This window comes from Delphinus delphis, chromosome 6 (genome assembly GCF_949987515.2).
Source record: "Delphinus delphis chromosome 6, mDelDel1.2, whole genome shotgun sequence".
NCBI lineage: Eukaryota > Metazoa > Chordata > Mammalia > Artiodactyla > Delphinidae > Delphinus > Delphinus delphis.
In genome coordinates, this window is record NC_082688.1 from 68,157,074 (window position 1) to 68,170,188 (window position 13,115).

The following is a 13,115-nucleotide window of genomic DNA, read 5'->3' on the forward strand; positions in this document are numbered from 1 at the left end:
AATAAATACTTGTTAAATCAACAAATGGGGTATGTCTCCAAGTTATTAATCTGGTCAGAGAAATGCTGCTAGGACTGAAAACAGTAATAACCATTTGAGATGGTTTATGGGGGGCAAAGATCCTAATTATGTACTAATTTTCCAAGCCTCCACAGTTACATGTAAAAGCAAAAGTTGTTATAACATGAAAATATTTGTTAATGAACTGACCAGTTTTAGAAAGTTCCCACTCAAATATTTCTTCCTATAAAACTTTAGGGATTATCCATGCCCCTCTGTCTGAATCTCTGTGGCCCAGTCTCTTGCAATGCGAAATCGGAAATCTTATTAAAATGCAAGATTGCATGAAATTTATGTAACCGATGTTGGAGAACAGCCTGAATTGCTTGCAAAACTATTGATAAATGAGGATTTGATAGTAAGGCAAATTACCATTTAAAGAGGAGAAAATTGAAAAGAATCCTGACAGTTTAAATTCCTCAAAAGGAGAGTGATTTGAATATCAAAGAATATTGAAGGGTTAATGGAGCCCCATAGCAAAAATTGATGGAACCAATGGATATTGTTGTAAAATTGACATTGTTTATGATTGTGTGCAAAAGTCGAAGGTGAAGACAAAGGTGTCATATTTTGTTGTCCAGTAGTTTTATTCTGAAATTTCTTATGTAGTTAGAGGTGTAACGTACCTTTTGTTGAATGGTAGATAGTCAGTTTTCCCTGGAGGAAATCTGAAGTCCTTGCAAGGTCCTTTGCGAGTAGTTTTATCCCTCTGCTCTCTGATACCATTTTCTACTTCTCTCCCTCTTGCTCACTCTGCTCCAGCCATGCTGGCCTCTTTGCTACCCCTGGCACATACTAGGCAGTCCCCACACCTTAAGGCCTTTGCTCTAGCTGTTCCTTTTCTTCGAAGCGCTCTTCTCCTAGATATCCCCTTGACTAAAACCCTCAGCTCCTTCAAGTTTCACCTCAGTGTCACTTTCTTAATGAAGCCTACCCTGTTTGGCCTATTTAATAATACAGCCTGCTTTCCCCCTCTCCTCTCTCATGTTCTAAACTCTCATAGCCTTTACTTGGCTTTACTTTTTCTTTTTTTCGTAGCACTTAGCACTCTCTCACATGGTATATATTTTATTTATTATGCCTTCTTTTTGTTTTCTCTCTTCCTGCTAGACTAGGTGTTGGCAAACTGTGGCCTGTGAGTCAAATCCTGGCTGCCACTTGTTTTTGTAAATAAAATTTTACTGGAACATAGGCCATTTATTTACATAATGCCTATGACTGCTTTCATACATGAAGACAGAGTTAAGTATTTGTGACAGAGACAGTGTGGCTTGCAAGGCATAAAATATTCTTATCTTTTACAGAAAAAGTTTGCTGGCTCTTATGCTACACTGTACATTTCATGAGGGCAGGATCTTTGTTTCATTCACTGTTACAGCCCCATCATCTAGAACAGTTCTTGGTACATATTAAGTGCTCAATTACTAGAAAGTAAACAAATGACTGAAGACAGAATTCCAATTCTGTATAACCATCTGAAATAACTGGCAGAGGTAGTAAATGCTATAGGTAATTATTTGGGGTGAGTACTGATGGGTAAGGTAAGAATTGAACTAGCTCTTGAAATATAGCAAGGATTTTTGTAGTAGAGGAAAGATTTTGTCATCAGTGATTAAAATTTTAATATTGATTATTAAAATTCTAATTTTTTTTTTTTTTACTTATCAAAACTTGTCTTTTTTCCCTTTTAAAAAGAACACATTGATACAATTAAGGTAGAGCTTTATAAAGGAAAGCTGGTAAAGATTGTTGAGGTATGTTTTATATTGACTAATATTTTTAAGATGCCAAGATTCACTGAAGTTGGATAATATTATGTTTATTTGGGCAGTTACAAAATTTTTTTGGTTGAAATTTTTAGTTGACTATTACTGTTCCCAAGAGAATCATTTAAATTTTTTTAGTTCTTGGTGTTCTTAGTTGGATTTTAGTCAAAGGTTATCTTGAAAATTAACAGATGGATGAAATGCGTCAGAGTTAAAGATCATGAGTTTGTTTTATAAAATTTTGGGCTATTTTTTCTCCTCTTTCACTTTCTCCATAAAATGGGAATGTGGATTTTCTATAGGCATTAGAAGAATTAACATGCAAAGAGCTGTTAGCATTTTAATTGTGCTTATGATCATTGTCATTCTTGAAGATTTTAATCACATTGGTTCATAGTATTGCCTAGCAGTGTTTTATAGTCATTTAGTTTTTGGAATGAAGTTTAATATAGTCATTTAGTTTTTGGAATGAAACTAGACTTAAATGCTCTGTAAATGGTCCCTTTCAGTAGTATTAGTTAATTACTAATTCTCCTTGCAAATTTAAAACTTGGTTAATTTTTTAAAACTTTTTTTCCCAGATGATCTTTCCATTTCAGTGGCAATGCCCATATATTCCCCTTTGTCCTCTTTCACTGGCAGCCGTGCTTAGTGCACCTTTACCATTTATAGTTGGAGTTGACTCAAGGTATTTTGATCTTCATGACCCACCACAAGATGTTGTTTGCATTGACTTGGATACAAACATGTTATATATGTAAGTTGATTCTTTTTATATTATCTTCATTTATATTTTTCCCCACATGTAGTTACAGCTCATTGAAAGCATATACAAATATGCTACTTTTAAAAGTTGGTAATAAGTCTTCAGATTCAATGCAATGATTCTCAATCAGGACAAGTATCAGAATCCTGGAATGTTGTGTGATTTGAAAAAGATTGTGTTCAATATTATAATAGTTTATATTGGATAATAATGTTAAAAGTAGGCAGGAGATATTTATGTTTATCAGAAGAGAATATGGATTATTAAAAAAAAAAGGTGAAAAACACTGCTTTCAGAGCTCAAGAGATGATACGCTATCTAGGTTTAGTTCAAAATCCGTGTGTAAGCTCTTAAAAAATGGGTTTACCTGTTTGAGTTTAGTCACGATATAGGGTAATATGCTGTTTTCTTAGTTGTCAAGATTTGAATTTTATAGGGATTACAGAGAAATTGATATTAAAAATCAGTCAGAGTTTGTGTTTACTGGAGGTGATAAATATGTATAGCAGCGGTGTAACTGAGCGTTCAGAGAGTAGAGCACCACACTAATAAAAGAAGATTCATCCATCCAGTTCTAGATGGATGTTTAGGAGCGCCCTCTGCAGCCCCGTCCTCACAAAAACAAGAAACAACGTGGGTAAAGGGCAGTAAGTATTGAAACTTCCCTAGTATTAGTGCCAAATTCCAGGTCCTGGAGTGCTTTTATTCTTTACTGTTTGATACTGGCAGAAAATGAATAGAGTAAGAATTTGGGATGAGACTTCAATGGTTACAGCAGTAGAATTGGTTGGGAAAATAGCCTTGAGTGAACCAGAAGAATAACTTAAGGAAGGAAGAAAACATTTAATGTACCTTAAAAAATAATTTTGAAATGGATCTACCATTGTATTTTGAAAACTGTGTAATTGTGGTAGTTCTTTACTATGTTTGTTTGTTTATTTATTTGGGTTTTCAGTACTTAAAAAAAATTGAAGTATAGTTGATGTATAATATTGTACTATTTTCAGGTACACAGCATAGTGATTCAGTATTTTTACAGATTATATTCCAATAAAAGTTATTAAAAGGTAATGGCAATAATTCCCTGTGCTATGCAGTATATCCTTGTTGCTTATTTATTTTATACATAGTAGTTTGTATCTCTTAATTCTATACCCCTATCTTGCCCCTCCCCGCTTTCCTCTCTTCACTGGTAACCATTAGTTTGTTTTCTATATCTGTGAGTCTGTTTCTGTTTTGCTGTACTCATTTTTTTTTATATTTTAGATTCTACATATAAGTGATATCACACAGTATCTTCCTCTGCCTAATTTCACTAAGCATAATATTCTCTAGGTCCATCCATGATGCTGCAAATGGCAGAATTTCATTCTTTTTTATGGTCGAGTACTATTTTATTGTATATATATATATATATATATAAAATCTTTATTCATTCATCTGTTGATGGACACTTGGGTTGCTTCCATGTCTTGGCAATTGTAAATCGTGCTGCTATGAACAATCAGGTGCATGTATCTTTTCGAATTAGTGCTTTCATTTTTTCTGGATATATTATATACCCAGGAGTGGAATTGCTGGATCATATGGTAGTTCTATTTTTAGTTTTTTGAGGAACCTCCGTGCTGTTTTCCATAGTGGCTGCACCAGTTTACATTTCCACCAACAGTGTATTAGGGTTCCCTTTTCTCCATATCCTCGCCAACATTTAGTTTTTGTTGTCTTTTTGCTGAGAGCCATTCTGACAGGTGTGAGGTGATATTTCACCGTTGTTTTGATTTGCATTTCTGTAGTAACTAGTGATGTTGAGCATCTTTTCATGTGCCTGTTAGCCATCTGTATGCCTTCTTTGGAAAAATGTATTTTCAGGTTTTCTGCCCATTTTTTGATTGTGTTGTTTGCTTTTTTGATAATGAGTTATATGAGCTGTTTGGATGTTTTGGATATTAACCCCTTGTTGGTCGCATCATTTGCAAATATTTTCTCCGATTCCATAGGTTGTCTTTTTGATTTGTTGATGGCTTCGTTTGCTGTGCAAAAGCTTTTAAATTTAATTAGGTCCATTTGTTAATTTTTGCTTTTATTTATTTTGCCTTAGGGGACAGATCCAAAAAATACTGCTATGATTTATGTCAAAGAGTGTCTTGCCTATGTTCTCTTCTAGGAGTTTTATGGTTTCAGATCATCTATTTAGGTCTTTAATCCATTTTGAGTTTATTTTTGTATATGGTGTGAGGGAATGTTCTAATCTCATTGTTTTACCTGTAGCTGTCCAGTTTTCCCAGCACCGCTTATTGAAAAAACTGTCTTTTCTCCATTGTATATTCTTGCTTCCTTTGTCATAGATTAATTGATTGTAGGTGTGTGGGTTTATTTCTGGGCTCTCTGTTTAGTTCAGTTGATCTATGTGTCTGTGTTTTGCCAGACACAAAACATGCTGTTGCTGTTTTGATTACTGTAACTTTGTAGTATAGTCTGAAGTCTGGGATGGTGATACCTCCAGCTTTGTTCTTTTTCCTCAGGATTGCTTTTGTAATTTGTGGTCTTTTGTGGTTCTTTATGAATTTTAGGATTATTTGTTCTATTTCTGTGAAAAATGTCATGAGTATTTTGATAGGGATTGCATGATTGCTTGGGGAGGTATTGGTCATTTTAACAATATTAATTCTTACAATTCCAGAAGAGCAAGGGGTATCTTTGCATTTCTTTGTATCATCTTCACTTTCCTTCATCTGAGTTTTCAGAGTGTAGGTCTTTCACCTTCTTGGTTAAGTTTATTCCTGGGTATTTTATTCTTTTTGATACAATTTCAAATGGGATTTTTTTTTTTTTTTTACTTTCCCTTTCTGATAGTTCATTATTATTGTAGAGAAAAGCAACAGATTTCTGTATATTAATCTTGTATCCTGCAACTTTGCTGAATTCGTTTATTAGTTCTAATAGTTTTTGTGTGGTGACTTTAGGGTTTTCTTCATTTTTTAAAAAAACTGAAGTATAGTTGATTTACAGCTCTACAGCCAAGTGACTCAGTTATACACATACAGACATTCTTTTTTTGTGTTCTTTTCCACTGTTGTTTATCACAGGATGTTGAATATAGTTCCCTGTGCTATACAATAGGACCTGTTGTTTATCCATTCTAAATGTAATAGTTTGTGTCTGCCAACCCCAAACTCCCAGTCTTTCCTCTCCCTCCCCTCTTGGCAACCACAAATCTGTTCTTTGTGTCTAGGAGTGTGTTTCTGTTTTGTAGATAAGTTCATTTGTGTCATGTTTTAGATTCTAGAGTTTTCTATGTAAAGTATCATGTCATCTCTAAATAGTAACAGTTTGAGTTCTTCCCTTCCAATTTGGATGCTTAATTTAATGGGAAGGCTTTCAACTTTTCACCATTGAATATGATGTTAGCTGTGCATTTGTCACATATGGTCTTTATTATGTTGAGACATGTTCTCTCTGTACCCACTTTGATGAGAATTTTTATGATGAATGGATGTTGAATTTTGTCAGTTGCTTTTTGAGTGTTGAGATGATCATGTGTTTTTTGTCTTTCCTTTTGTTAATGTGGTGTATCACATTGATTTTACATATTTTGAACCATCCTTGTGTCCCTGGAATAAGTCCAACTTGATCATGTGTTTGATCCTTTTTATATATTGTTGGATTTGGTTTGCTAATATTTTGATGAGGATTTTTGCATCTATATTCATCAAAGATACTGGCCTGTAATTGTCTTTTTTTGTAGTGTTTTTGGTTTTAGTACCAGGGTAAAGATGGCCTTGTAGAATGAATTTGGGAGTGTTTCATCCTCTTTAATAATTTGGAATAGTTTTAGAAGGGTAGGTGTTAGCTCTTCGTTATATGTTTGGTAGAATTCCCCTGTGAAGCAGTCTGGTTCTGGACTTTGTTGGCTGGGAGGTTTTTTTTTTATTACAAATTCAATTTTACTGCTAGTGATTGGTTTGTTCAAAGTGTCTGTTTCTTCTTGATTCATTCTTGGCAAGTTTTGTGTCTAGAAGTTTATCCATTTCTTCTAGGTTGCCCAATTTGTTGGCATATAAGTGTTCTTAGTATTCTTTTACTTTTTTTTTTTTTATACTTCCATGGTGTTGGTTGTTATTTTTCCTTTTTTCATTTCTTATTTTTTTTAATTTGGGTTGTCTTTTTTCTTCTTGGTGAGCCTGACTAAAGGCTTATCAATTTTTTTTTTCTTTTTTCAAAAAACCAGCTCTTGGTTTCATTGATCTTTTCTATTTTTCTCAAATCTCTTTCTTATTTATTTTCTCCCTGAGCTTTATTATTTCCTTCCTTCTGCTGACTTTGGCCTTTGTTCTTCTTTTTCTAATTCTTTTAGGTGGTAGGTTATGTTGTTTGAGATTTTTTTTGTTTCTTGGGGAAGGTCTGTATTGCTATAACCTTCCCTCTTAGAACTGCTTTTTCTGCATCCCATAGATTTTGGAGTGTAGTGTTTTCATTTGTCTTGAGGTATTTTCTGATTTCCTCTTTGATTCCTTTATTGACCTGTTGGTTTTTTTAGTAGCATGTTTTTAGTCTCTGCACATTTGTTCTTTTCTTGTTTTCTTTCTGTAGTTAATTTCTAGTTTCATACCGTTGTGGTTGGAAAAAATAGTTGATAAAATAATTTCTATCCTCTTAAATTTGTTAAGACTTGTTTTGTGGCCTAGCATGTGATCTATCCTGGAGCACGTTCCATGTGCACTTGAAAAGAATGTTAATGATGCTGGTTTTGAATGTAAATGTCCTGTAGATATCTATTAAGTCCAGCTGCTCTGTTGTGTCATTTTAGACTGCTCTTGCATTATTGACTGTCCATTGATGTAAGTGGGGTTTTAAAGTACCCTACTATTACTGTATTAGTGTCAATTTCTACTTTTGTGTCTGTTAGTATTTGCTTTATATGTTTAGGTGCTCCTGGGTGCACGTATGTTGAGTGTAATATCATTTTCTTGTATTGATCTCTTTATCATTTTATAATGCCTTTCTTTGTCTTTTGTTATAGCCTTTGTTTAAAGTTTATTTTCTGATATGAGCATTGCTACCCCCACTTTCTTGCCATTTCTGTTTGCATAAAGTATCTTTTCCCATCCCCCCACTATCAGTCTTTTTGTGTCTTCAGCTCGAGTGAGTCTCTTGTGGAAAGAAGGGTCTTGGTTTTTTGTCCAATCAGCCACCATATGTCTTTTTTTAAAAAATATTTATTTATTTATTTTATTTTTGGCTGCGTTGGGTCTTGGTTGCAGTACGCGGGGTCTTCATTAAGGCATGAGGGATCCTCCACTGCAGCGTGCAGGCTCCTCATTGAGGTGTGCGGGCTTCTCTCTAGTTGTGGTGCATGGGCTCAGTAGTTGCGGCATGCAGGCTCTGTAGTTTGGGTGTGTGAGCTTCAGAGCGCATGGGCTCTGTAGTTGCGGCATGAGGGCTCTCTAGTTTTGGCCCAAATGCTCAACAGTTGCAGTGCATGGGCTTAGTTGCCCCATGGCATGCAGGATCTTAGTTCCCTGACCAGGGATCAAACCCACGTCCCCTGCATTGGCATGGAATTCTTTTTTTTTTAATGGTAAATTTTATGTTATGTATATTTTACCATGATTTTATTTTATTTTTTTAACATCTTCTTGGAGTATAATTGCTTTACAATGTTGTGTTAGTTTCTGCTGTATAACAAAGTGAATCAGCTATACGTATACATATATCCTCATATCCCCTCCCTCTTGCGTCTCCTTCTCACCCTCCCTATCCCACCCCTCTAGGTGGACACACTGATCTCCCTGTGCTATGTAGCTACTTCCCACTAGCTATCTATTTTACATTTGGTAGTGTATATATGTCCATGCCACTCTCTCACTTCGTCCCACCTTACCCTTCCCCCCACTGTGTCCTCAAGTCCATTCTCTGTTCTGCATCTTTATTCCTGTCCTGTCCCTAGGTTCATCACAACTTTTTTTTTTTTTAGATTCTATATACATGTGTTAGCATATGGTATTTGGTTTTCTCCTTCTGACTTACTTCACTCTGTATGACAGACTCTAGGTCCATCCACCTCACTGCAAATAACTCAATTTCATTTCCTTTTATGGCTAAGTAATATTCCATTGTATGTATGTGCTACATCTTCTTTATCCATTCATCTGTCAGTGGATACCTAGGTTGCTTCCATGTCCTGCCTATTGTAAATAGTGCTGCAGTGAACATTGTGGTACATGTCTCTTTTTGAATTATGGTTTTTTCAGGGTATATGCCCGGTAGTGGGATTGCTGGATCATATGGTAGTTCTGTTTTTAGGAACCTCCATACTGTTCTCCATAGTGGCTCTATCAGTTTACATTCCCACCAACAGTGCAAGGGGGTTCCTTTTTTTCCACACCCTCTCCAGCATTTATTTTTTGTAGATTTTGTGATGATGGCCATTCTGACTGGTGTGAGGTGATACCTCATTGTAGTTTTGATTTGCATTTCTCTAATGATTAGTGATGTTGAGCATCCTTTCATGTGTTTGTTGGCAATCTGTATATCTTCTTTGAAGAAATGTCTATTTAGGTCTCCTGCCCATTTTTGGGTTAGGTTGTTTTTTTGATATTGAGCTGCGTGAGCTGCTTGTATATTTTGGAGATTAATCCTTTGTCAGTTGCTTCGTTTGCAAATATTTTCTGGGAGGTGGATTCTTAACCACTGGACCACCAGGGAGGTCCCACCATATGTCTTTTGATTGGAGCATTTAGTTCATTGACATTTAAAGTAATTATTGACAGGTATGTAATTATTGTCATTTTATTACTTGTTTTCCAGTTGTTTTGAGGTTTTTCTCTGTTATTTCTTTTTGTTTCTTCCCTTGTGGTTGGATGATTTTCGTTAGTACTATGCTTCTGTTCCTTTCTTTTTAGTTTCTGTGTAACTATTGTAGGTTTTTGATTTGTGTTTTGTCGGGTTTATATATTGTTGACCTATAACTATGTCTACTTTTTGTTTTAAACTGGTAGTAATTTAGTTCAAACACATTCTAAAATATCTACATTTTTTTTTACTCCCTCTCCCCACATTTTGTGTTTTTGATGTCATATTTTGTATCTTCATGTTTGTCTCTTAACTGTTTATTGTAGTTATAGTTGCTTTTACAGTTTTTTGTCTTTTAATCTTCATATTGGCTTAAGTGGTTGATCTTCAGTCCTTACTATACATTTGCTTTTCCTAGTGGGATTTTCCCTTTCCTATAGATTCTTACTTTTTTGTCCATTTAGAGAAGACCCTTTCACAGTTCTTTTAGGGTAGATTTAGTATTGATGAACTCTTTTAGTTTTTGCTTGTCTGAGAAGGTCTTTATCTCTCCCTGTAGTCTAAGTGATAATCTTGCTGGGTAGAGTATCCTGGGTTCAGACTTTTCCTGTTCTGCACTTTGAATATATCATGCCACTCCCTTCTGGCCTATAAAATTTCTGCAGAGAAATCAGCTGATAGCCTTATGGGGGTTCCCTTGTATATGACACTTTGCTTTTCTCTTGCTGCCTTCAGAATTCACTGTTTACTTTTAACTTTTGTCATTTTAATTGTGATATGTCTTGGTGTGGGCCTGTTTGGGTTCATCTTGTTTTGACCCTCTGTGCTTCCTTTACCTGGATATCTGTTTCCTTCCTCAGGTTTGGTTAGTTTTCAGCCATAATTTTCTCAAATACATTTTTGATCCCCTTTTCTGTCTTTTGGTATCCCTATAATGTGAATGTTGGTATGTTTAATGTTATTCTGTAGATCTCTTAAACTGTTTCCATTTTTTTAAATTTGTTTTTCTTTTTTTCTGTTTTTCTTTTTGCCTCTTGTTAGTCCCAGTGGTCCTCCAGCCAGCCAAGGGGGCTTGTCTACCCTGCGTAGGACTCCAGGACTGGGGTGCCCTATCTATGGCTCTCATCACTCACTCCCCTGAGAGGGTGTCCACCTGTGTAATCTCCCATTTCCTCTGAGTCCCCTCCCCTGGGCACAGGTCCCAACCCAATCACTTTTCTTCCCTTCCATGTGTATCTTTCTTACAGCCTTGGTGGTACAGGAGTCCATCTGCCAGTTTTCAGTTAGTTTTTCATGAGAATTGTTCCACATGTAGATGTATTTTTTGATGTGTTCATGCGGGGAAGTGAGCTCCATGTCCTCTTAGTCTACCATCTTGATTGATCTCTACTATGTATATTTAGATTTACTTATAGCCTGGAAATAATGAACTGCTTGGAAGCACTAAATATTTCTTGTCATACACATTTCATTGTTTTTCAGTAACTATCCCTGAAAAACAGTTATTTCAAGGTTGTATATATTGTGGTGCCTTTGGAAATGATTTTGAAGTTTTAACTCAAATATTTACCTCATTTTATTTACTGTTCTGAATAAAAGAATATTATAGAGATTCTTTTTTTTTTTTTCTGTACGCGGGTCTCTCACTGTTGTGGCCTCTCCCGTTGCGGAGCCCAGGCTCCGGACGCGCAGGCTCAGCGGCCATGGCTCACGGGCCCAGCCGCTCCGTGGCATGTGGGATCTTCCTGGACCGGGGCACGAACCCGTGTCCCCTGCATCGGCAGGCAGACTCTCAACCACTGCGCCACCAGGGAAACCCTATTACAGAGATTCTTAATTTTGCCCAGGTTTAAATAACTTCTATATAATTTCTGTTGTTCAAAGCGCTGTTTTGTAAAATAATTTTGAACTCTCCTTAATTGTACTTACAGAATTATGAAATGTTCTAGATACCAAAGAATTATAGAGAATAATGTAAATAACTTGCATGAATCTTCCTCCCAGATTCCACCCACTAATACATATTATATATGTATTAGTATAAATGACATTTTGTTTTTCATGCTTTAAAAATTTGTTTGTATAGTTTTCTGTGAATTGCTTTTTTACTCATCATTCTCTATGCGGTTCATCCATGTTGATACACGTAGCTCTACTTTGTCTTCAGTGTTTATCAGTGTTGATGGGTATTTAGATTGTAGTTAGATTTTGCAATTATGAACAAAACTGCTCTGATCATTATTATGCATATTTCTTTGAGTACATGGTTAAAATTCCTCTGAAACATATACCTAGAAGAGCTAATGTTGGTTGCTAGGCATAGCTAATGCCATATTACTCTTTCCCCTCTTCATCAGCAAACGAAAGTTCTCTTTGTTCCATATCATTGTCAGTACTTGTTATGATCAAACTTTCAAATTTTTGCCAACTTGATGGTAATGGGATGTCACTGTGGCTTTAATTCACATTTCCCTAATTAGTAGCAAATGATGTGTTTTAATTTCTTTTTGCCCTTTGGTTTTTCCCTCCTTTTTTGGTACATTTTCCTGTTGGGTTGTTTGTCTTTTTCTTTTGATTTGTATAAGGCCTTTATATAATCTGGAAGTAATTCTTAGTCTGTTATATGCATTGCAAATAGCTTGTGCCACACTGTGATTTGTATTTTCATTCTGTTGTGTCTTTTGATGAACAGAAACTTATATTAATTGATCACAGCTCTCAGTTTCTCTTTATGGATTGCCATTTTTGGTTCTTGTACATGAAATCCTCTGCCTTGAGGTCATGAAATATTATCCTGGATATTCTTAAAGTTGTGAGGTTTTGACTTTCTCATTTAGACCTTTAATTTAGCTAAACTTGGTGTTATTAGTGTATGATGAGACATAGAGATACCATTTTATTTTTTTTTAACATGAGTAAACAGTTGTCACATAGCACTGTTTATTGGATGATCAGTTCATCTCTTTCCCACCTGTCTTCAGAGTCAATACCATCACATATCAGTTTTTATATTTGTGTGGGTATGTATCCAGGCTTATTTTCTGTTCCTTTGGTTTGTTTTAGTCTCTTGCCAGCATCAGATTATCTTAATGACTTGAAAATTAAGTTGTCTGCAACATGGATGAACCTTGAAAACCTCATGCTAAAAGACCTTATATGATCCCATTTATTTGAAATGCCCAAGGCAAATCTGTAAACACAGAAAATAGATTAGTGGTTACTTTGGGATGGGAGGATGGGGGAATTGTGGGTTAGTGACTAAGAGGGTGTGGGGTTTCTTTTTGAGGTGATGAAAATACTCTAAAATTAATTGTGGTGGTTGTTAAAACAACTCTGAATATACTGAAAACCATCAAATTGCACACTTCAGATGAATAAATTGTATGGTATGTGAGTTATATCTCAATAACATTGTTTAAAAAAAATGATGTGAAATGGCAAGTCTCTTTACTGCTTATTCTTTAAAATTGTTTTGACTATATTTGGTCTTTTGCTTTTTCATATAAATTTTAATTAGTTTTTTAAATTCCATGCAAAATTCTGTTGTGATTTTTTGTTAGAATTCTATTGAATTCATAGATTAATTTGGGGGCAAATAAGATCATTTTGACATAAAGTCTCAGTACCCGTGAATGTTGTATTTTACTTCATAGGTGTTTTTAGAGGTTTTTCAATAACTGTTTCAGTTTTCTCTGTAAAGATCGGGCACACCTTTTGTTAAACTTACTTAT

General features: G+C 35.2%; 1 protein-coding gene across 2 annotated transcripts in view; it reads left to right on the plus strand.

The window, feature by feature from the left end:
• Positions 1–13,115, plus strand: part of DENND4C (DENN domain containing 4C) — a 125,368-nt gene that overhangs the window by 52,243 nt on the left and 60,010 nt on the right. For both annotated transcript variants that reach the window (XM_060014786.2, XM_060014787.2), the window contains exon 10: positions 2,408–2,583. In XM_060014786.2, coding sequence (XP_059870769.1) covers positions 2,408–2,583 — 176 coding nt within the window. The remainder of the gene's footprint in view (positions 1–2,407; positions 2,584–13,115) is intronic.